Here is a 25,048-nt window from a genome sequence, read left to right as displayed (position 1 = left end):
GTTCGCGTCGGGCCGGCGGGAGGGGACCCCATGTTGACTATTGGCGGACGCGAGCTCAAAGCCCCCACTGAGCGTGCGCACACCGGGCCGCCGCAGCCCTGTGGGCTGAGGAGCCCGAGTTGGTCCCAAAGCGGAAGTGCTTTTCGGGGCCAGTTCTTGTCATGGTCTCCTCTGCAGCGAGCAGAAAATCTTGTCGAGAGAGAGGTTGAGGGGGGCGAGTGGTAGGGGTGATGGGCTGAGTGATGGGGAGTTCTGGGGGACGAGTGAAGCGGGTTCGTGGGGGTCACTGACGTGGGAGGTTTGGGGTGAGTGATGGTGGACCGAGAGGTCAGTGAATGAGGGTCTGTGGGCTCAATGGTAGACAAAGTTATGGGGCTAGTCAGGGTTGAATGGGGCTTATTAAACATTGACTTTTACACATTTTCCAGCACAGTGACCTGCGCTAAGGGTTCATACGCACCCCTTAAGCTCCTCCTTAGGCGCCCCCGCCTCTCCCTCTGTCCCTCTCCCCTTGCCCAAGCCCCGAGGTAGGGGCCTGGTGTGAATGCTCCAGCTGAAGTGAACCTGCACCCGAAGGCTTCCTTCTGGCTCCTGGGCAAGACGGCCCCAGTGAGGTGAGGAAAAGGAAGAAGAGGCACCTCAGAGAACTCACCTGACTAGGGGTCTCGCGCAGAGCTTGGGGCTTGGGAGGGGAGGGCAGGGTCTGGCATTGTGGGGGTCTGGGGGCGATCACGCTTAAAACACACAGGATTAACAGCTTTAAGATTCAATTTGGGGGGGCATTTAACAAGTAACACATTTGAACTATAGATTGATGAGAAAATAGAGGAAAAGAAAAAGGAACTAATTTTATCCCTCTACATTTAAATGTCCATTCTTAGACCTTTTTAAAAATGTGTATAATGGGTCTGAATTTTTAAACACGTAATGTATGGTTTTAAAATGGGTTCCTGCAGTTTTATAACCTACCTATTTTCATTTAGAAAGTTACCGCGATTCAGCTTGAAAGTTTTTTCCATAACTTTTAAAAACCTGTATTTATAGATAATATGTACAGAAAAGTATATAGATAATAAGTATACAGTACCATACAATATGGTTTTTAATAGCTACATAGAATTTAATCCCTTGTATTTCCTTATTAATTCCATATTATGGGTCATATAGGATCGTTTAAGTTTGGCATTGTTAAAGTCAGTGCTAAAAAGAAGGTACTTACAGGGAAATTATGTTTCATTATTTCCTTAAGGAAAATATCTAGAAATACAATTTCTGAGGCAGTACACAAGTATTCATAGGAAAAAAAAAAACCTTTTGTGTTAGATACTGACGTGAGGAAAAGACTCAAGAATTCACAAATGGTTGTTAAAACCACCTGCTTGCCCAAACTTCCACAGAGCGGCCTTCTGCCCAGCTGGTGTGAGGGGATTCCTAGGCAGATAATTCTGGGCACTGGAGGCCTGATGGGGTCTCTCATAAACTCTACATTTCTCCACTCTTCTAGCTCAAACTTCACTCATCTCTGCCTTTTCCCAAGAAGAGCAGGAAATGGCCGGACCCCAGGTAAGTATGTTATTTGTTCCTTGTTTTACCACGCATGTGATGAATGATCTCAGGAAGGAATCTCAGACATAAAATAGAAAATTAGTTGTAAATAATTGTTAGGGAAAATGAGAGACAGCAGCAAGGCCAAATTAGAATGTAGACATATGAAAGACTTGGGGTGTAGCAGATAGTTACACATGACAGTATTAGTTGAGTTGCAAAATTCTCTTTGAGCCTCTGGCAGGCAGAGGTAATCTGGCTCATTTTATTTATCAAAGAGCGAGAAAACATCAAATCCTCAGGAAAGTAAAGTTTTCCTACAGTTGCCTTCCAAGGCATTTCTTTGCTGAATCATTACATGTATGGTGGAATTGTCTTCAATCATAGCCTAATGAAAGTGCAGTCCCTGGTTTCCTGTGGCTATTTCTTATTGCATTCTTCAGTGAGCTGGAGATATAATGTCAAGATGGAATTGGGAATGAAATATCTTAGGGAACTTGCTTGTCTTTCAAACGATTTCCCTGAAGTAATTTTCTCAGTTGGACTTTTTGATTCTCATTTGGCCAAGAGACAAAGTCCTGCAGGCACTCACTGCCCACTATCTTTTTTATTTCACTTTAAAAACTGTTATTTTTTAAGTTCGTGTGCAGTAAAATTGATTTTGTTGTCCAGTGTGATAAATGTTAACACCTGCATAGATTGTTATAACTAATCTATGGGCTGGAGAAGAGTTTCATCATGCCAAAAAACTGCGTCCTGCTGCCCCTTTGTCCTCCCCCACCTGAAACCTCAAGCAACCACACATCTTTTCTGTCACTAGAGTTTTATCTTTTCAAGAGTGTCACACATTATGTAACTTTATTTTTTTAATTAAAATTTCTTTTGAGGTAATTGACTGACACGCCATTGTAAAAATAATACAGAGCGATCTCATGTATCCTTTACTCAGTTTCCATCCATGATAACATCTTGCAAAATTATAGTACAATGGCACAACCAGGATATTCACATTGATATGGTTAAGACACAGTTACCCCAAGGATCTCTTACCCTTATGTTGCTCTTTTATACTTGCATCCATCTCTGCCCCCCAATCCCATTCCAAGACTCCTAGCAACTACTAATCTGTTCTCCATTTCTAGAATTTTGTCATTTCAGGAATGTGATATATGTCAAATCATATAGTCTGTAACCTTTTGAGATTGGATTTTTTTTTTCACTCAATATGATTCCCTGGAGATTCAGCCATGTTGTTGTGTGTGTCAATAGTTCTTTCCTTTTTTATAGCTGAGTGGCACTCCATGGTATAGATGTACCACAGCTTATTTATCCATTTTCCTGTTGAAAGACATTTGAATGATTTTCAGTGTTTAAACATTCACACACAGGTTTTTGTGCGAACATACGTTTTCATTTCTCTGGAGTAAATATTTGAGCATTGCTGGGTCATATGGTAAGTGCACAGTTTAACTTTTTCAGAATCTGCCAAATGGTATTCCAGAGTGGTTGAATTCTTTTTCATTTCCACCAGCAATGTATAAGAATTCCAGTTCCTTCACATTTTTGCCAACACTTGATACTGTCAGTACAGTTGACCCTTGAACAACGCTGGGCTTAGGGGCACTGACCCCCACCTAGTAGTTGAAAATCCATCTACAATCTGCCATCTGTATCTGCAGTTCCAACTAACCACAGATCGTGTAGTACTGTAGTATGCATTTATTGAAAAAAAAATCCACAAATAAGTGGACCCTCACAGTTCAAACCTATGTTGTTCAAGGGTCAACTGCATTTTAAATTTTAATTATTCTAGTTTATAGTGATCTCTCATGATGGTTTTAATTTGTTTTGGTTTTTTAGGAGGTGGTTATTAGGTTTATTTATTTATTTTTAATGGAGGTGCTGGGGACTGAACCCAGGACCTTGTGCATGCTAAGCACACACTTTACCACTGAGCTGTACCCTCCCCACTGATGGTTTTAATTTGTATTTCCCTAATGGCTAATGATGTTGAGTATCTTTATGTATGCTTATTTACTTTTGCATATCCTCTTTGGTAAAGTGTCCAGTCAAGTCTTCTGCCCATTTTAAATTGGATTGTTTGTTTTCTCACTGTTGAGTTTCGAGAGTTCTCTATGTATTCTGTGCATAAGTCTTGTCACATAGCGTCGCTTGTAAATATTTTCTCCAAGTGTGTGGCTTGTCTTTTCATTCACTTAATAGTCTGGTTCACAGAGTGAGAATTTTTAATTTTGAAAATGTCCAGTTTATAAACTATTAACTTTATGGATTGTGCTTTCCATGTCAGGTCTAGGAGTTGGTTGCCTAACTCTAGGTGAAATGGAAAAACTCTAGTTTTCTACCTCCTATGTAGAGAAAAACCCCGTTCTTTCCTACTGTGTCCCTCCTATGAGTCTTCCTTTGCTCTGACTTGGAACAGTTCACTTCTGAGATTTCTGGTTGCCAAATGTGTGGAAGTTTCCCCCACAGCAGATTCTGTGTGACACCTGCTGGTTGTTCTGCAGCTTACCGTAGCTCTGAAGCTGTCTGCTTGGAGATTGTGTCAGATCCCACAGGTTAAGGGCTCAGTTCCACAAGACTGCCCCTACCTCCTAACATAAGACACCAGTCCAAAGGTTAGTGCTTAGTACCTGTGCTTCTGACCACCCAGCTGTTGATCAGAGGTTCCAGTGACCTCCTCTTTGGGGTCAATTAATTTGCTAGAGTAGCTCACAGAACTCAGGGAAACACCCTTCCCAGTTTATTAAAGAATATGATAAAGGATACAGATGAACATCCAGATGGCAGATGCGTAAGGGCAAAGAATATGGGAAGAGGTGTGGAGCTTCCATACCCTCTCCAGGCCCAGGTGTGTCACTCTCCTAGCGCCTCCATGTGCTTACCAGTTCGGAAGCTCTCGGAGCCTAGTCCTTCATGTTTCTCTTATTGTTTTTAAGTGAAAGCAGGTTTATTTAGGGAGATACACACTCCGTAGACAGAGTGCGGGCCATCTCAGAAGGCAACAGAGAGTGACCATGAGGTGTGGAGTTGTTAGGTTTTATGGGCTCAGTAATTTCATATGCTAATGAGTAGGAGGATTATTCCAACTACTTTGGGGAAGGGGCGGGGATTTCCAGGAATCAGGCCCCTGCCCACTTTTTGACCTTTTATGTTCAGCCTAGGAACTGTCATGGCGCTTGTGGGTGTGCCATGAGGCTCAAGGCCTTTAGCATGATTGATGAATTCATCGGCCATTGGCTTTTTTTTAAATTGAGGTATAGCTGATTTAACAGTTGTGTTAGTTTCTGGTGTACAGCACAGTGATTCAGTTCTACATATTTATAAACGTGTATATATTCTTTTTCATAATAGATTATTACAAGCTATTGAATATAGTGCCCTGTGTCCTACAGTAGGACCTTGTTATTTATCTATTTTGTATATAGTAGTTTGTATCTGCTAATCCCAAACTCCTAATTCATCCCTCCCCCCTTCCTCTTTGGTAACAGTAAGTTTGTTTTCTATGTCTATGAGTCTGTTTCTGTTTTGTAAATAAGTTCATTTGTGTCATTTTTTAGATTCCACATATAAGTGATATCATATGGTATTTGTCTTTCTCTGATTTACTTCACTTCAGATGATAATCTCATGTTGCTGCAAATGGCATCATTTCATACATTTTATGGCTGAGTAGTATTCCATTGTGTGGAATACTACTACACACACACCACAATTTCTTTATCCAGTCATCTGTTGATAGACATTTAGGTTGCTTCCATGTACTGGCTATTGTAAATAGTGCTGCTATGAACATTGAGGTACATGTATCTTTTCAAATTAGAGTTCCCTCCAGATATATTCCCAGGAGTGGGGTTGATGGATCATGTGGTAACTCTAGTTTTCGTTTCTTAAGGACTTGCCATACTGTTTTCCATAGTGGATGCACCAAAGTACATTTCCACCAACAGTGTAGGAGGGTTCCCTTTTCTCCACACCCTCTCCTGCATTTATTGTTTGTAGACTTTTGAATGATGGCCACTCTGACCTGTGTGAGGTGAAACCTCATTGTAGTTTTGATTTTTATTTCTGATAATTAGCGATATTGAGCATCTTTTCATGTGCCTGCTGGCCATCTGTATGTTTTCATTGGAGAAATATCTGTTTAGGTCTTCTGCCCATTTTTTGATTGGGTTGTTTGGTTTTTTGTTATTGAGTTATATGAGCTGTTTGAATATTCTGGAAGTTAAGCCCTTTTCAGTGACATTACTTGCAAATATTTTCTCCCAGTCAGTAGGTAGTAGGTCTTTTCATTTTGTTTATGGTTTCCTTTGCTGTGCAAAAGCTTATGAGTTTAATTAGGTCCCATTTGTTTATTTTTGCTTTTATTTCTATTGCCTTGGTAGACTGACCTAGGAAAACATTGCTATGATTTATGTCAGAGAATGTTTTGCCTATGTTTTCTTCTAGATTTATGATGTCCTGTCTTATGTTTAAGTCTTTAAGCCATTTTGAGTTTATTTTTGTGTGTATAGTGTGAGGGAGTATAGTATATTTTTTGTATAGTGTAACTTCATTGATTTACATGTGGCTGTCCAGTTTTCCCAATACCACTTGCTAAAGAGACTGTCTTTTCTCCATTGTGTGTTCTTGCCTCCTTTGTCAAAGATTAATTGACCACAGGTGTGTGGGTGGCTATTGGCTTTTGATTCAACTTCCAGGCCCTCACCTTCTTGACGCTGGAGGGTGGGACCAAAAGTTCCAACTCTCTAATCACACACATGGTTGGTTCTCCTGACAGCCAGCCCATGTCCTTAGGTGGGATCCTAAAGTCATCTCATTAACATGACAAAAGAGACCTTTATAGCTCTTAGCACTTAAGAAACTTAAAGGGTTTCAGGAGCTTCTCTCTGCCAGAAATGGGAAGTTAAAACCAAAAATATATTTCTTATTATAAATCAATATCCACTATGTCATGAAGATTTTCTCCTATTTCTTCTATAAGTTTTATAGTTTTAAGTTTACATGTAGATGTAAGATCCATTTTGCATTAATTTTTATATAAGGTATAAGGATTAGGTCAAGGTTCATAATTTTGCAAATGGATTTCTGTTTGTTCTAACTCCATTTGTTGAAAGGACCATCTTTTCTCCATTGAATTGATTTTGTGGTTTTATCAAAAGTCAGTTGGCCATATTTGTGGGGTCTATTTCTGGTCTCTGTTCTGTTTATCTATGTATCTGACCCTCCACCAGTACCACGCTGTCTTCATTATTGCAGCTTTATCATAAGTCTTGAAATCAGGTACTGTGATTTCTCCAACTTATTCTACTTTTTCAAAATTGGCCATTCTTGTTCCCTTGTCTTTATATATAAATTTTAGAATAATCTTATTTACATATCTAAAAATGATCTTGCTAGGATTTTGATAGGAATTGACTTATACCTGTAGATCAGTTTGGGGAGAATTGGTAGTTTTTTTTTATGTTGTGTCTTATAATCCATGAACACAGTATCCTTTTACATTTATTTAGATCTTCTTTTATTTACTTCATCAACATTTTATAATTTTCAACATACAGATCCTATAAATGTGTATTAGTCTGCTCAGGCTGCCATAACAAAATGCCACAAACTAAGTAGATTAAACAACAGAAATTTATTTTCTCACAGTTCTGGAGCTTAGAAGTCCCAGATCGGGGTTGATTTCTGGTGAGGCCTTTCTTCTTGGCTTGTAGACAGCTGCCTTCTCACTGTCCTCACATGGCCTTTAGCTTTGTGCATCTGCAGAGAGAGAGGGAGGGATGTGTGATGAGAACTGTCAAGATTTATTCTCTTAGCAACTTTCAAATATACGATACAGTATTATTAACTATAGACACCATGCTGTGCATTACATCCACAGGACTTATTTATTGTATAACTGGAAGTTTGTACCTTTTGACCACCTTTACTATTTCATCTACTCCCCTGCCCCCTACCTCTGGCAACCATCAATCTGTTCTTTGTATCTATGAGGGGGTTTTGGTTTGTTTTTTTTTTTAGATTCCACATGTGGGTGAGATCATATGATATTTCTCTTTCTCTGTCTGACTTATTTCACTTAGCATAATGCCCTAAAGGTCCATCCATGTTGTCACAAATGGCAAGATTTTCTTCTTTTTTATAGCTGAATAATATTCCAGTGTGTGTGTGTGTATACTTAGGTTGATTCCATATCTTGGCTATTATAAATAATGCTGCAGTGAACATAGAGGTTCATATATCTTTTTGAGTCAGTGTTTTCATTTCCTTCAAATAAATGCCGAGAAGTGGAATTGCTGGATCATATGGTAGTTCTATTTTTAATTTTTGAGAAACCTCTATATGATTTTTCCATAGTGGCTGTACGAATTTACATTCTCACCAACAGTGTACAAGGGTTCCCTTTTCTTCACCTCCTTGCCAACACTTGCTATTGATTGTCTTTTTGATAACGGCCATTCTGACAGGTGTGAGGTGATATCTCACTGTTGTTTTGATTTGCATTTCCCTGATGATTAGTGATGTTGAGCATCTTTTCATGTGTCTGTAGGCCATCTGTATGTCTTCTTTGGAAACGTGTCTATTCAGGTCCTCTGCTTGCTTTTTAATTGGGTTGTTTGTTTTTTCAATACTTAGTTGTGTGAGTTCTTTGTATATTTTGGATATTAACCCCTTATCAGTTATTTGATATGCAGATGTATTCTCCCACTTGGTAGGTTGCCTTTTCATTTTGTTGATGGATTCCTTTGCTGTAAGAAGCTTTTTATTTTTATATAGTCCTTTTTGTTGAGTTTTGCTTTTGGTGTCAAATCCAAAAAATCATTGCCAAGACGAATGTCAAAAGAGTTTGCCACCCATGTTTTCTTCTAGGAATTTTATGGCTTCAGGTTTTATGTTCAAATCTTTAATCCACTTTGAGTTAATTTTTGCATGTAGTATAAGATAGCAGTCCACTTTCATTCTTTTGTATGTGTCCAGATTTCCCAACACAATTTATTGAAAAGGTTATCTTTTCCCCACTGTATATTCTTGGCTCCTTTGAGATAAATTAATTGATCATACATGCATGGGTTTATTTCTGGGTCCTCTATTCTGTTCCATTGATCTATGAGTCTGTTTTTATGCCAGTACCATATTATTTTGATTACTATAGCTTTGTAATATAGTTTGAAATTAGGGAGTGTGGTGCCTCCAGCTTTGTTTTTCTTTCTCAGGGTTGCTGTGTCTATTCTGAGTCTTGTGACTATATTTGAACTTTAGTATTGTTCTGTTTCTCTGACTCATTCATTTCTATAGCTGCATAGTGTTCCATTAGGGTTGCACCAGTTTGTTCAACTATTCTCCTATGTACATGGGAATTTTGGTTTTTTCCAGTATTTTACAATTAAGAATAATGCCAAAATGAAATATATTGTGCATATGTTGTTTCCTTTTTGTACAGGTATATCTTCTATATAAATTCGTATAAGTGTCATTCCTAGGTCAAGGGTAAATACAATTTATTAGGTATTGCCAAATTCTCTTTTATAAAGATTGTTCCATTTTGCCTGTACTGGTTTACATTCCTACCAACAATGTATGATAGTGCCTATTTCTCTATGGCTGTACCACAGAGTATGGTCTCTGGCTTTTAAATTTTTTTCCAATCTTCTAGGTAAGAAATGATATCTCTGTTTTAGTTTTAATTGCCATTTCTATTATTATGAGTAAAGTAAAATGTAATTTAATATATTTAAGAGCCATTTATATATCTCTTTTGTTAATTGTCTTATGTTTTTTGCCTAATTTTCTATCAGGTATTTGGTCTTTTTTCCCCTTGACTTTTAAGAGTTCTTTCTATATTAAGGACATTCTTTATCTGTGATACATGTTGCAGCAATCTTTGTGATATATGTTTCAACAAATTTCCCCCTCTGGTTTGTCATTTGTTTTTGGACTTATGTCTTTGGACTTGCCAAAATGTTTTTATATTTTTGTGCTTGTATTTATTAATCTCTTATTACATCTGGATTTTTAGTCATAGTTAGAAAGTCTTTCCCTACATCCACGTTATACGGACATTCACCCACACTTTCCTCTAGTACTTTGGTTTTGGTTTTTTACATTTAGCCCCTTGATCCATTTGGTGTATATTTTTGTGTATGTAATGCAGTATGGATCCAATTTAGCCTTTTCCAAATGGCTCTCCAGTTGACCCAGCAATATTTATTAAAAAGTGGGTCTTTTCACTCTGTACTTTGAGAGCATGCCTGTATCCAAGTATATTCTAGTATCTGTCGGGGCTACTCACTCCCTCACAGTTTTTCTTTTCCAGTGTTTTTCTAACTGTTTTTGCACATTTATTATTTTATTTAATTATTTTACTTTGGGAGGGGTGGAGGAGGTAGCTAGGCTTGTTTGTTTTTAGAGGAGGTACTGGGGATTGAACCTGGGACCACATGTATGCTAAGCATGTGCTCTACCACCTGAGCTATCCCCTCCTCCCTTGCACATTTATTTTTTGATATGATCTTTAGTATTGCCTCGTTTAGTACCATTAAGAAGATTGCTTTTTTATTGGGATCACATTAAATTTATAAATTAATTTAGGGATAACTGCATCTTTGTGACTTTGTGTCATTCTTTCTATGAAGAGTTTGACAACTCTGAAGTTAGAGGGGACTGTCCCAATAAGAGACCACCCTCAGTTCTTACAACAGTTGCAAGTTTGGGGGTCCCCAAGACCACCCTTAGGTTTGCTAATTCAGTGGAGGGACTCCCAGTACTCATTGAAAGCTGCTAAACTCATGGTTATGGCTTGTTACAGGGAGAGGACTCAGATTGGAATCTGCCAAGGGAAGAAGTGCATAGGGCAGGATCTCAGAAAGTACCAAACATGGAGTTTCCATTTTTATCTCCTCATGGAGTCAGGATGCATGACTTTGTGTGATTGGCATTGATGTGTGATAGTATGTATTGAGTTCTGTCAACCAGGGAGGCTCTCGTGAGCCTTGATGCTCAGGGTTTTTATTAGGGCTTCATTTTATAGACATGATTGTCAATGTGGCTGCTGTCTGTCTTCAGCACCTCTGGGAGTGACCCAACCCCCCCACCCCCGAATCATGTGGTTGGTCTTTCTGACGTGGCCAGCCCCTACCCTAAAATACATCATTACGCTATCCATGGTGAACCAAGACCGCTGTGCAAAACTTCCTTCCTTCCTTCCTTCCTTCCTTCCTTCCATTTGAGTCCATCCTTCTGTCCATCCTTTCTTCTTTCCTTCCATTCTTCCATTCCAGTTTGCCTTTTACATCTGGTTATTTTAAGGAAATTGCCATCTATTCTAATCTTTAATTTTTTTAAATCAGGTTTCAATATTTTTGTATCAGCATTTCTTATATTAATTATATTAAGCATATATGTTTTCTCTTTGGGTCTACTTAATGGTGATTTATGTTAATTAATCTTCTAATATAAAACTATCATTGTATGCCTGGAATATATTTTAATTGGTCATTAAATATTATTGTCTTAATGTGGATCTATTCTATTTGGTTATACAGTTGACCGTTGAACAACATGAGTTTGAACTGTGTGGGTCCTCTTATCTGCAGATGGTTTTCAACAGTAAATACTGCAGTACTATACAGCCCATGTTTGGTTGAATCCACAGATGTGGAAGAACCACTGATATGGAGGGCTGACTCTAAGTTATACGTGGATTAACCCCCTTGTTGTTTAAGGGTCAACTCTATTTAGGATTTTTGGACTGTTGATCACAAGTGAGTTTAGTCTGCATTTTCCTATTTTGTACAATCTTAAATGAGTTTATGTGTCAAATTTATACTCAATTCATGTAACAATTTGTAAGCCTTCCTTCTTCTATGCTCAGGAAGAATTAGAGCAGTTAGTCTTCTCAGGTCTTTGGTGAGCATGAGTCTTGCCCTGGGCATATATGTGGCTTTCTAAATTCCCTTGTACCTGGGTGCTTTTGAATGTCATAATGTCCCCAAGAATCTCCCCCAGCATTTCTTCTCAGACCTTAGGCAGGCTGTTGTCTGTCTGGACTGTAATCTTTTGCCCCGGGCATCTGTGGCTTGTTAGTTTGCCTTGCAGCCTTTTGGAGCAATGCCTACTGCTTTCGGGCCAGAGTTCAGAGTAAGGTGAAACAGGAGCACCTCGCAGCTGTCTTTCTAGTAGCCCCTGATAGGTTAGAACAGACACATGCCAACTTGTGAGTCTGGTCTGCTCTGCTTCCTCGGGAACTAGGGGCTGAGGGGGTCCCACACTGGGAACATTGGCTGATGCCGAGAAGTTTTCCTGATGTCTTTAAGTTGCCTGTTTCTTGATTCCATGTAGTTGCTGCAAACTTTTGTTTTTCAGAGTTTTGACAAAGTTGGTTCTGATGGTGTCTCCTTGTTTTTGAATTTTGGGGGAATGTCATTGTGGTGACTTTCTTATGACCTGAAGTATTTTCTCATTTTCTATTGTTCTTAAAGAAGCTTTGAGTGGATGCTATTTTCACCTATTTATTTTTTGTTGGGGGGAGGTAATTAGGTTTATTTATTAATCTTTAATGGAGATACTGGGGATTGTACCCAGGACTTTGTGTATGCTAAGCATGCGTTCTATCACTGAGCTGTATCCTCCCCCTTGTTTTCACCTATTTAAGTGTTGGAGGTTGTGGTGACTTGCACAATTCTCGTTTCGAGAGGCCCTTCTTTTTGTCAGTGAGAGAAAGTACAGTTTCCTTAATGGATGACTTTGTCTTGGCACTGTGGGGAGCCACCATATGTGCTCTGGCTTGTTTTAGTTTGTTTAGGTCATTCCTTTGTCTCACAGGACCTTCAATTTCCCCCTCAAGGTTTTCCCCTTCACAACCCAATCTCCAAACGGTTCTTCCTCTTTGCTTTTTATCTTCTGCTCCTTTAGAGGCAATGCTTTTTTGTGGCTGCCACCTTATGTCCCGTACACCTTTCTTATAGCTGGTGCTCTGATCCATCTGGCCCGTTTTCCAGTATTTTTGTACTAATGGAGGATTTTTCTCTTTCTAAGCATGAGTTCAGCTCATCCTTAGGTTCTCTGCTTCCCTCTCTGTTCTCTTGACCATTTTTTCAGACCCTTCTCATGCTGCAGAAAGGTTTGTGACAGTAGTTTGAAAGCAAATTCGGTATTTATTTTTCACTTATAGGTAATCAGAAATCTATAGTAGTCTCTATTTTCTATTATAAGTTTATTTTTTATTGATGTACAGTCAGTTTACAATGTTGTGTCAATTTCTGGTGTACAGCACAATAGTTTGATCATACATATACATATATTCGTTTTCATATTCTTTTTCATTATAGGTTACTGAAAGATATTGAATATAGTTCCCTGTGCTATACAGTAGAAGCTTGTTGTCTATCTATTTTATATATAGTAGTTAATATCTGCAAATCTCAAACTCCCAGTTTATCCCTTTTCACCCCTTCCCCCCACCCCCTCATAACCATAAGTTTGTTTCCTTGTGTGTTTCTTCCTGTGTCTGTTTCTGAGTCTGTTTCTTCCTGTGTCTGTTTCTGAGTCTGTTTTGTAAGTAAGTTCATTTCTCTTGTTTTTAGGTTCCATATATAAGAGAGATTATATGGTATTTTTCTTTCTCTTTCTGGCTTAGTTCACTTAGAATAACGATCTCCAGGTCCATCCATGTTGCTGCAAATGGCATTATTTCATTCTTTTTTTTTATGGCTGAGTAGTACCCATTGTATAAATATACCACAACGTCTTTATCCAGTCATCTCTCGATGGACGTTTAGGTTGTTTCTATGTCTTGACTATTATTTTCTATTATAAGTTATACTGAAGGTATAGGTTATGTGTAATTTTATTTGTTCTTCATATTAATCTGTACGGTTTTTTGGAGGATATGTGGAGAGGTTTGGATTTATACAGGTGCAGTTATTCTAAAGTACCTGGAGGCTCCTTAATTTTTAAATAATTTTTTTTAAAATAAAAAAGGTATAATCTGTATACAGTAAAACAGACCCTCTTCAGTGTACAGTTCTGCAACTTTGGACAAACTCTGCAAGTTTTGACACCACCACAGGGAAGATATAGAACAGTTCTCTTGCCTCCCAATACAGTTGACCCTTGAACAATGTGGAGGTTAGTGGTGCCAACTCCCTGCACAGTTGAAAATTTGCATATGACTTTGAACTCCCTCCAGATTTACTAATAGCCTGGTGTTGAGTGGAAACCTTACCAATAACATAAACATTTAATTAACACATTTTGTATGTTGAATGTATTATATACTGTATTTTTACAATACAGGAAGCTAGAGAAAAAAACATTATTAAGAAAATCATAAGAAACAGAAAATACTTTTACAGCATTATATTATATTTATTGACACTGTAAGTTTATGTTGTCTGTTTGCAAGATGAATGAATGGTCTGTCAGTGCCTACATCAGTATAGTCTTATATGATACAAAGCACTGTAGCTGTTATACAAATACTAACACTAGACATCAAAAATGAAAAGATAATGTGAAAAAAAATTGACATTTAATTATGAATATAATGTGTCATGCATTTATAATGAGCAATATGACTGCTTTATGGTAGCCTAGTGTAATTGGTATGATTGCTTCTTGGTATGCAAGCCTATGCACTAATGAATGAATTGTTATACAGTTTTAATGGCATACAGTATTATAGTCATATTCATAATACATTACTGGCAACATTGTTAGGTTTTTTTAAAAACCACTCACCTATGATGATAGGCTGATATGCAGTTTCTCCAATTATGAGAGAGAAGAGCATCCTGTATGGTTAATACAATTCTTTGAATTTTTTTTGAACATTTTTTATTGAGTTATAATCATTTTACAATGTTGTGTCAAATTTCAGTGTAGAGCACAATTTTTCAGTTATACATGAACATATATATATTCATTGTCACATTTTTTTCTCTGTGAGCTGCCATAAGATCTTGTGTATATTTCCCTGTGCTATACAGTATAATCTTGTTTACCTATTCTACAATTTTGAAATCCCATCTATCCCTTCCCACCCTCTGCCCTCTTGGCAACCACAAGTTTGTATTCTATGTCTATGAGTCTGTTTCTGTTTTGTATTCATGTTTGTTTTGTTTAGATTCCACATATGAGCGATCTCATATGGTATTTTTCTTTCTCTTTCTGGCTTACTTCACTTAGAATGACATTCTCCAGGAACATCCATGTTGCTACAAATGGTGTTATGTTGTCGTTTTTATGGCTGAATAGTATTCCACTGTATAAATATACCACATCTTCTTTATCCAGTCATCTGTTGATGGACATTTAGGCTGTTTCCATGTCTTGGCTATTGTAAATAGTGCTGCTATGAACATTGGGGTGCAGGTGTCATTTTCAAGTAGGGTTCCTTCTGGATATATGCCCAGGAGTGGGATTCCTGGGTCATATGGTAAGTCTATTCCTAGTCTTTTGAGGAATCTCCATACTGTTTTCCTTTTTCTTTTTAGTTTTGAGAGTTCTAATTCTTTATATATTCTCAATGCAACTTTGTTGGATAAGTGATTTGTAAATATTTTCTCCCATTCCATGGCTTTTCATTCTCTTAACAGTGTCCTTTTTGGAAAAAAAAATATATATATATGTTTTTAAAAATTTATTTATGTATTTATTTTACAATATCATATTTTTAAAATTGAAGTATAGTTGATTTACAATATTATATGTTACAGGTATACAATGTAGTGATTCAGTTTTTAAAGGTTAGGGTATAGTTATTATAAAATAGTGGCTCTATTCCCCATGTTGTACAGTACATCCTTCTAGCTTATTTTATACCTGCTAGTTTGTACCTCTTAATCCTCCACCTCCATCTTGCCCCTCCCTCTTCCCCCTCCCCACTGGTAACCACTAGTTCCTTCTCTACATCTGTGCCTTTTCTGTTATATTCACTAGTTTGTTGTATTTTTTAAGACTCCACATGTAAGTGATATCTTAAACAGTATTTGTCTTTCTCTTAACAATGTTTTTTTTAATTTTGGTGTCACATCAAAGAAATACCTGGCTAACCTGAGGTTAAAAAGATTTTCGCTTGTATTTTCTTCTAAAAATTTTGTAGGTTTAGATGTTACATTAAGTTTGTGATCCGTTTTGAGTTTCTATATGTGTTGGAGGTATGGATTGAAGTTCTTTTTTTTTTTTTTTGCATATGGATATCCAGTTGTCCCGACACTATTTGTTGAAATGGGAACTCCCATTTTCCATGGATGTGCCTTTGCACTTGTCAAAAATAATTTTTAAGTAGAAAGATATAAAGTATATTTAATTATACCAAACATGAAGTACAGTTTATAAGTGTACAGCTTGCTGAATTATCACAATGTGAAAAAACTGTATGACCACCCCCAGGTCAAGATTAGAACATAATCAGGACCTCCAAATCCCCTCTCATGCTCTCTTCCAACCAATAGCAGCCCCAAAGGTAGCCATTCTCCTGACTTCTAATAGGGACTAGCCTTGCTTGTTCTCTTATTGTGTATAAATAGAATCATGCAGTATGTACTCTTGTGTCTGGATTCTTTTGCTCATCAGTACCTCTGTGAGATTCATCGATGTTGGATATGCAGTTGTAGTTCATTCCTTTTCATTACCACATAGTATTCCATTGAAAGACTGTGCCACAATTTACCTATTCTATTGTCAAGTTGGATTTTGCCCACAACTTAGTATTAGAAACAGTGCTGCTGTGACCATCCCAGTACTTGTTTGCTTAAAGCCCATGTGCATGGTTTTCTCTAAGGTGTGTACCTAGGAGTAGAATTGCTGGGCCATAGTGTTTGCAAATCATTAACTTTAGTAAATAATGCTGAACTGTTTCGCCAAGCAGTTGTACCAGTTTTTACATTCCTAACTCACAGTGTGTGAGAGTTCCCATTTTGACACAATCTTATGGAACTTCAGTCTGCTTAATTATAACATTTCTGGTGGGTGCCTAGTGGTGTCTCAGTGTGGCCTAAATTTCCATTATACCTGAGTGCTAATGGAGTTGAATACATTTTCTTATATTTATCAAACATATGTCCATATGTTTTTCTTTTTAGCAAAGTATCTATTCACATCTCTTGTCTATTTTTCTGTGTGGCTTGTATATTTCTTTCGATTTGTAGGGGTTATTTTCTGTGTGCCAGATACAAACCCTTTATCACTTATGAAATTTGCAGATAATCTCCCCATCTATAGCTTGCCTTTTTACCGTTATAGTTTTAATCTTGTAGCACTTCAGTCTTTTCCTTTATGAGTAGTGCTTTTCATGTCTTGTCTTTGAATTTTTTTCCCTACCCCAAGCCTCTGAAAACATTTTCCTCCTATATTATTTTCCAGACACTTCATTGTGTTACGTTTCACATTAGATTTACAATTTACCTATAGCTGATTTTTGTGCATGGTGAGAGTTAGGGGTTAAATGTCATTTTTTCCCCATATAGATTTCCGGTAACCCATCCACATTTATTTAAAAATATCATCCTCTCCCCACTGTTTGGCAGTTTCAACTTTACCATAACTCAAGTGTTTATACATATTTGGATTCTCTTTTTAGTTCTACTGGACTGTTTATCTATCCGTCTATCCTTGTGCTAATACCACATTGTCTTACATTTTCTATTATTTAATGTAATAGTGTCTCTGCTGTGATTTGTGATTTTTCTTCCCACAAAGTAGGTTACTAACTTGATAGGCATCATGTATAAGTCATCATCATGAACTGGGAACCCAATCAGAAGTTCCCCTACATTCCATCCTTTTTACCTCATGGTCAGCATTTGAGAATAAAAGAATTTACAATTACAGGGACTCATGACATTTGAGGATGTGGCTGTGAATTTCACCCAGGAGGAGTGGCAGTACCTGAACCCTCCACAGAAGACCCTGTACAGAGACGTGATGCTGGAGACCTACAGCCACCTGGTCTCTGTGGGTAAGAATGGCTTCCTCAGGTAATTTTGCTGTTTATGATTACTGTGTCCAACAGAAGGCCTTTCCTTTCTCAATTTTGGAAACTTGAAGCAAGGCCTCTGAACTGATTGAAGACTTTGATATTGAATTCCAGGGATCAGAGTTCCTTTTCCCCCTTTGCTTTCCTGACAAGGTGTTTGTGAACTCAAAACCCAGGTGAATTGGTTTGACTACCACTGTGTCAAGTGACAGGTCCCTTGTGCTGCCCCGAACTCCACCTTCCTTTCTCTCAGAGGCTCTGAGGACAAAGGAGGTATCACTGTCATTTCTCATCAGCAGGGCAGCAGATTACCAAACCAAATCTCATCCTCAAATTGGAGGTGGAAGAGCTGTGCCTGACAGAAGGAAAAATCCCAGTTTGGAGCTTTCCAGGTAAGTGGGATTGACCCAGGTTATGGGGACATGAAGTCCCAGCTTGTCAGTCAGGGGTGAGAACCTCTGAAAGGACTTTCAGGAATATCTTGGGAATGGCTGTGGCCCTCTGGTGTTGGAGGATAAGGACATGAACACCTAAGACTGATACCCCCTCCCCTGTCCTAAACCCATCAGACCATTCTCCTTAAGTTGGTGCTCACCCATAAGTTTCTGCACAACTCCATTTCCCTGTATAAAGGTGTCTTGTAAATGCCAATCCCCCAGCCCCAAGCCCTGCCACTTTTATGGTTCTCATTTCTCAGTGCCTCATCTGAAGCCAGGCCCACGTTAGTCGCAGACCAAGGTGCTAATACCCTTAATTCTGGATGGAAATACCTGATTCCATTCAGTTTAGCTATTCCTATCAGGTTTGTTCCTAAAGCATCTTAATTATCTCTTTAAAAATAGCTTTATTAAGATATAATTCACATACAATAAAATTCACTCTTTTGAAGTATACAAATTCAGTGATTTCCAGTATATTCATAGAATTGTGCAACCATCACCACTGTCTAATTCAAGAACATTATCACCAGCCTCAAAAGAAACCCCTAATTATATTTCCTGTCTCTGCCCTGGAATCAGCCATTTCGCCAAGGAACCTTGTTTCTTTCTAGTGGTAAATAATGTTTTGTGACCACAATTTGGATGTTAGGGAGTTATTTCTAGGCCTTTTCACTGTAGTTAGGAACTATGTAAAAAAAAGATTAAGAGGAAATGTATCATGGATTCAAATTGATATTTCCAAATCAAGTTCTGGACTTAAAGGTTTTAAATTTATTAATCTTACATCTGATGGGAGTATCATCAGTATTATTCTGAGACTGCTGAATGTGTATAGTGGGTTGAATCAGTTGAGGTAATCGTGTTGGTGCCACTAAGAATCAAGACTTTTCAGCATGGTTGTTAGGCGATACAGATGAAGGGGGTATTTGCTATTATTAGAGAATTCTTTTATTTTCAAATTTTGCTTTATGATTATATAAAATAATTGCAAAATTTTTACCTTGGTTCCAAAATCAATCTAGAAAACAAGCTATATTCAAGGAAGTCCAGTCTCTTACCCTCTCCATCCTACTCTCTTCCTTCCTCCCCCCTCTAGGTAACCATTTATTAAAATTTAAAGGTTTATCCTTCTATTGCTTTTTATAATATGAGCCTCTGTTATTTTAAACATATATCTTTATTTCCTTCCTTATAAAAATGGTAGCCTACAATGTACATTTTTTATTGAGTTATAGTCAGTTTACAATGTTGTGTCAATTTCCAGTGTAGAGCACAATTTTTCAGTTATACATGAACATACATGAACATTCATTGTTGCATTCTTTTTTGCTGTGAGCTACCACAATATCTTGTATATGTTTCCCTGTGCTATAAAGTATAATCTTGTTTATTCTACATATGCCTGTCAGTATCTACAAATTTCAAACTCCCAGTCTGTCCCTTCCCACCCACCCCCCTGGCAACCACAAGTTTGTATTCTATTTCTATGAGTCTGTTTCTGTTTTGTATTTATGTTCATTTTTTTTAGATTCCACATATGAGCGATCTCATATGGTATTTTTCTTTCTCTTTCTGGCTTACTTCACTTAGAATGATATTCTCCAGGAACATCCATGTTGCTGCAAATGGCGTTATGTTCTCATTTTTTATGGCTGAGTAGTATTCCATTGTATAAATATACCACATCTTCTTTATCCAGTCATCTGTCAATGGACATTTAGGCTGTTTCTGTGTCTTGGCTATTGTAAATAGTGCTGCTATGAACGTTGGATTCTTTTTGAAGTAGGGTTCCTTCTGGATATGTGCCCAGGAGTGGGCTATTATTTTAAACATCATTTATATATTTAAATATTATTTAAACATATATCTTTAAACATACATCTTTTTATTTTAAACATCTTTTTATTTTAAACATATATCTTTATTTTGTTCCTTATAAAAATGGTAGCCTACAATGTACATTTTTATTCACCTTCTTTTTTCAGTTAATTCAAGAACATGTTAAATATACTGAGATAGTCCTTATTTCTTTTTATAGTAATGTAGTGACTCTTAATCATAATAGTAGTAGTTATTGTAGTAGTAGTAGTAGTAGTTGTTCTAGTAAACAGGTGAAGTGCTGTGCATGCCTTGTTATAATTAGTTTAATCCTATCAACATACATTTGGGTGGGTACTGTTACAGCTCCTATTTTCCAGGTGTGAAAGTAAGATACAGATAGATTAGATAACATGCCTGAGGTCACAGAACAAGTAAAAGGCAGATTTGGGATTTGATCCTGGGCTAGAGAACTTATGACCGTAGCCACATTCGCTATGCTGCTCCTTACCACCTTAAAGAGGTCCAGACTCAGTAGATCCTTGATGGAGCTTGGGTCCCATCAAATGTATTTTGTAAAAAAGCTTTTCCTGTGATTCTGATGTTCACTCCCAGTTAAGAACTAGTGCTTTACTATTGAAAGAAAGGAAGTCACAGGAAGAGAAGCCACAGCTGCATGATCCATTTTAAAATTCAGTATTACTCTCAAATGTTGTTATTATATCTAAGTGGTAATATGAGTAGTTATTTTACTCTTCTTTCAACTTTTCTGTATGTTTGAAACTTTTCATATAAAACTTTAGGAAAAGGTGAGAAGAAAATTAAAGTACAAAAAAATTAAAATTCAGTATATGGGCAAAAAGGATTTACCGCATTGTCTTGACCAAGATACCACTGATTTTAAGACACAGCAGTAAGAAAATTTGCCACCAGATTATGACACGTCACTGATTGTAAGGTGTATTTGGATTCAGAAGTATTAAAATATGGAACAATATGCATCTTGTAATTGATGAAATATGGTATGTTAAGGCAAGGCTTTGCAGTTTTAACTGTCTAAATGAGTGGTACAGATAACCAACTACTTTAGAAGTTAATGAAAGTAAAAGATATACAGGAAGATCAGAGTCAGCTTTTTTGAAAAGAGTGAACTGCTTCTTGAAAGTTATCTAGATTCTGAATATATCAAAATATGGAGGACTGGGCTATGTGGGTGATGGGACATGAGGAAGGGTTTGGAGTTAATAATATACATTGTTTTAAGTGGAAATAGTGTAGACAGGAGCAGAAGGTGGTGTCAAAGAACTGTGAATGCAAACTTGGATGAATACAAAGGTGAATCAAGGTTGGGCAAAAATTTTTAGGTTTCTTTGTTTTTGTAAGGCTAATTATTCTAGATCTTTCTCTCATTTACTGATAATGTGGATTTCAGGATTGTTGTAAGATTTGAGTCCACAAATCTCACTGTTGCATTTCTACCTAGGTGGAAATAGTATATAAGTCAGGTACAGTTAAGAGTTCATATGATAAATGAAGATAAAGGGTGATAAGTCACCAGAGTGATGCAAAAGTAAGGGTAAGAAAGACTGAGGTGTTAGGGTCAGATTGTTCTTGGTAACAAAAAGGCTAGCAGGTAGGAGTTTAGTAAAAGAACAGGATTGGATGGTCAAGATTCTCTCTCCAATAAAATGAGGTAACAGTATCAGCTTTCCTTCGGCAGGACATTTCTAAAGAAAGTCCATTTGATAATATCAAAGGATAAAGATGGTTTATTGTACTTTCCAGAAGAAGCCTTCCAGGTTGATGAACAGATTGAGAGACAGCACCAGGATGACCAAGATAAACATGTGATGCAAGCTGGATTCCCTGACAAGAGAGCCATTACCACCAAGATTGGCCATGACTATAATGAATTTGGAAACATACTTCATCTCAGTACAAACTTTGTTGCTTCAATACAAAGACCCCATAAACATGAGTCATTTGGGCATATGGTAGATAATTTAGACTTATTTGGTAGAAGCTCTGCAGGAAAGAAACATGATAATGGATGTGCAAAATTATTCTTCCATACTGAGTATGAGAAAACAACTCCTGGAGTGAAACCTTATGGCTATAAAGAGTGTGGGAAGACCCTCAGGCAAAAGAAAGGCCTTAGTCTACATCAGAGAATTAAAAATGGAGAGAAACCCTTTGAATGTACCGCATGTAGGAAAACCTTCAGCAAGAAGTCACACCTCATTGTGCACTGGAGAACTCACACAGGAGAGAAGCCCTTTGGATGTACTGAATGTGGAAAAGCCTTTAGCCAAAAATCTCAGCTCATCATACACCTGAGAACTCATACAGGAGAGCGACCCTTTGAGTGTCCAGAATGTGGAAAGGCCTTTAGAGAAAAGTCAACTGTCATCATCCATTACAGGACTCACACAGGAGAGAAACCTTATGAATGTAATGAATGTGGCAAAGCCTTCACCCAGAAGTCAAACCTCATTGTCCATCAGAAAACCCACACAGGAGAAAAAACTTATGAATGCACCAAATGTGGGGAGTCTTTCATACAGAAGCTCGATCTAATTATACATCACAGTACTCATACAGGAAAGAAACCCCACGAATGTAATGAGTGTAAGAAAACTTTCAGTGATAAGTCAACTCTCATTATTCATCAACGAACTCATACGGGAGAGAAACCTCATAAATGTACTGAATGTGGGAAGTCTTTCAATGAGAAGTCAACCCTCATCGTGCATCAGCGAACTCATACAGGAGAGAAACCCTATGAATGTGATGTGTGTGGGAAAACCTTCACCCAAAAGTCTAACCTTGGGGTACATCAGAGAACTCATTCAGGAGAGAAACCCTTTGAATGTAATGAATGTGAGAAAGCGTTCTCTCAGAAATCCTATCTCATGCTACACCAGAGAGGTCATACAGGAGAGAAGCCCTATGAATGCAGTGAATGTGAAAAAGCATTTTCCCAGAAATCCTATCTCATTATTCATCAAAGAACGCATACGGAAGAAAAACCCTATAAATGTAACGAATGTGGCAAAGCCTTCAGAGAAAAGTCAAAACTCATTATCCATCAGAGAATTCATACGGGAGAGAAACCCTATGAATGTCCTGTATGTTGGAAAGCTTTCAGCCAGAAGTCACAGCTCATAATCCATCAGCGAACACACACAGGAGAGAAACCCTATGCATGCACCGAGTGTGGCAAAGCCTTCAGAGAGAAATCAACGTTCACTGTACACCAGAGAACTCATACTGGAGAGAAACCCTATAAGTGTACAGAATGTGGGAAAGCCTTTACCCAAAAATCAAATCTTATAGTCCATCAGAGAACACATGCAGTAAAGAAATCCCATGGGAAAGGCCATACCCGGAAGTCCAAGCTCATTGCCCATTAGAGAGTAAGTCACTGGTACAGTTCCCTTCACTGCGGGAAAGTTTCGTCAATGTAAGTAAACATTTTAAAAGTGTGTTCTGACCTCTGGTTTAAATGTGGGGCGTAAAGTCAGCCTTTTTCCTTTTCATCTCAGTCTTCACCCGAAAGCTACAAGGAGAAAAAGAAGCAGAAGTGTATCTGACAAAATTAGGAAACAGCCGAAACCCCGATTAGAGGGGGCTACCAGAAGCAGAGGAAATCAAGCACCAGTGCAAGGAGGGTTCAAAGGTTAGAGAGAGTGCTTAAGGCTGCAGATGTGAGACAGCGCTGAAGAGGATGCAGCCAAGTTTTAGGCTATCCCCTGAGTGCAAGGCCACAGAGATACACAACAGTGGTAATGGGGCACAGACAAGTGAGAGGTAGGATGTTTCCTGGACCCATTTGGAGTCTCAGGAGAGACAGGCAAGGGCCTCAGCAAGGAATTGCTCAGGCAAGCCATATTTACAGAAAGTAGTCTATATTCATGAGAGGAGCAGTTGGCAGGGACTGAGGAAAGAGGAGAGTTCTTGAGAAGAACCCAACAGGTGCCCCTGTTTCCTGATTCTGCAGAAGTCAAGTCTGAAAGCACTACCAAATGGGAAAAAGAATCCCCGTTAGAAAAACTGATCGGCCTAGAATGTAGCCCCGTTTCTTCCCCTACCTGAACTTCCAGCAAACAGCAAGTCCAGGAAAAACTCTTACTCAAATGAGGAATGATTCCAGAGTCATCAAACCCACAAGTGCACACGGCTTTTGAGCTAGCAGTTCCCCGTCTAGGAATGTATATAGTCACACATGTACAAAATGATGGACACATAGAGGTATTCAATGATGCACTGCTGGTGAAAGCAAAGATTGGGAGCTTTCCACATGGCTCCTGAAATCCTGGAATGTCCCTATGGCAAACTTTTTGGTAGACACAAATGAATAAATATATGACGAGAACTTGGACACCACTTTGTGTAGCTGTACACAAACATTAGGTGAGAAAAAAAGCAAGGTTGCAGGAGAGTGAGGATAATCTGCTACCATTTGTGTACAAAAAGGAGAACAAATGGTAAGTAAGTACGTGATCAAGTGTATTCACATAAACTCTCTCTGGAAAGATAAACGAGAAGCTGGGAACCCTGATTACCTCTGGGAAAGGGAAGGGGCAGCGGGTGGCTTGGGGGAAGGAATTGGGAGAGAGACGGCTGTATATCCTTTCAGAACTTTAGAAAATTGTACTATGTGGATGTTATTAACTTTTCAAAAAATAAAACTTTTAAAACACATTTTGTTCCATTACTGTTATAATGAAGTCAGATTCTAGATGCAGGATTTCATAACCTTTAATATAGATATGCTCGATGTGGAGTTTAATTTTTTTTAGAGTCAATAAATTGAATCATCAATCAGACAAAACAGATACCCAGTCAGTTCCAGAGGCACACCGGCATTATTGTCTTGAGGGTGCCAAATAAAGTGATTTCAGGTCAGCTGGGACCTGCATTCTGCTGATCTAAAATTACTGAAACTGGAACACGTTTCTTGCTTAGTGTGCACAGTGCCATCTGGGAAAATACCCTGAACTAAAGCCCACCGATGCCCTTCCACATCTTAAAATGATTTAAATGACTTCATTCGTGCGTGTGTGCGCATTCTTTTTACAAACGCTGTAAAGCATAAATCCAGAGAGGTTGGGTAACTTGCCCCACAAGTCACACTTCCATGGCACATTTTCCAAGGGGAGAGACAGATTGAGAGCCGTGGTCTTAATGGACACAGCCAAAGACCACGTAACAGCACTTTTGCTCCAGAATGAAAGGTCCCACTGTG

At 38.1% G+C, this 25,048-nt stretch overlaps 1 protein-coding gene across 5 annotated transcripts; it reads left to right on the top strand.

Annotated features, from left to right (window-relative positions):
* The first annotated feature begins 79 nt into the window (after positions 1-79).
* On the top strand, positions 80-24,504 carry ZNF182 (zinc finger protein 182). Of its 5 annotated transcripts, none has more exons than XM_010968101.3 (6): positions 80-204; positions 429-614; positions 1,505-1,563; positions 17,398-17,524; positions 17,839-17,934; positions 21,586-24,504. In XM_010968101.3, the coding sequence occupies exons 3-6, from the start codon at positions 1,549-1,551 to the stop codon at positions 23,211-23,213; spliced, it is 1,866 nt and encodes a 621-aa protein (XP_010966403.1). In that variant the 5' UTR covers positions 80-204; positions 429-614; positions 1,505-1,548; the 3' UTR covers positions 23,214-24,504. The 5 variants fall into 5 exon arrangements, with proteins under 5 accessions (XP_010966403.1, XP_045361086.1, XP_045361088.1 ...); XM_045505130.2 differs by having other exon boundaries at positions 95-221; XM_045505132.2 differs by lacking the exon at positions 80-204 and having other exon boundaries at positions 230-614; positions 17,842-17,934; positions 21,589-24,504.
* Positions 24,505-25,048: the final 544 nt, after the last annotated feature.

Source organism: Camelus bactrianus, chromosome X (assembly GCF_048773025.1).
Source record: "Camelus bactrianus isolate YW-2024 breed Bactrian camel chromosome X, ASM4877302v1, whole genome shotgun sequence".
Classification (NCBI taxonomy): Eukaryota; Metazoa; Chordata; class Mammalia; order Artiodactyla; family Camelidae; genus Camelus; species Camelus bactrianus.
Note: the sequence above shows the minus strand (reverse complement) of the source record. Positions and strands in the feature narration are given on the sequence as shown.

Bases quoted from the DNA above. Each gene is read 5' to 3' on its own strand.
- ZNF182 (XM_010968101.3), top strand. The intron at 17,525-17,838 runs GTAAGAATGGCT...ATTTCTCATCAG, and splicing joins CAGCCACCTGGTCTCTGTGG to CAGGGCAGCAGATTACCAAA. The intron at 17,935-21,585 runs GTAAGTGGGATT...TGTACTTTCCAG, and splicing joins CCCAGTTTGGAGCTTTCCAG to AAGAAGCCTTCCAGGTTGAT.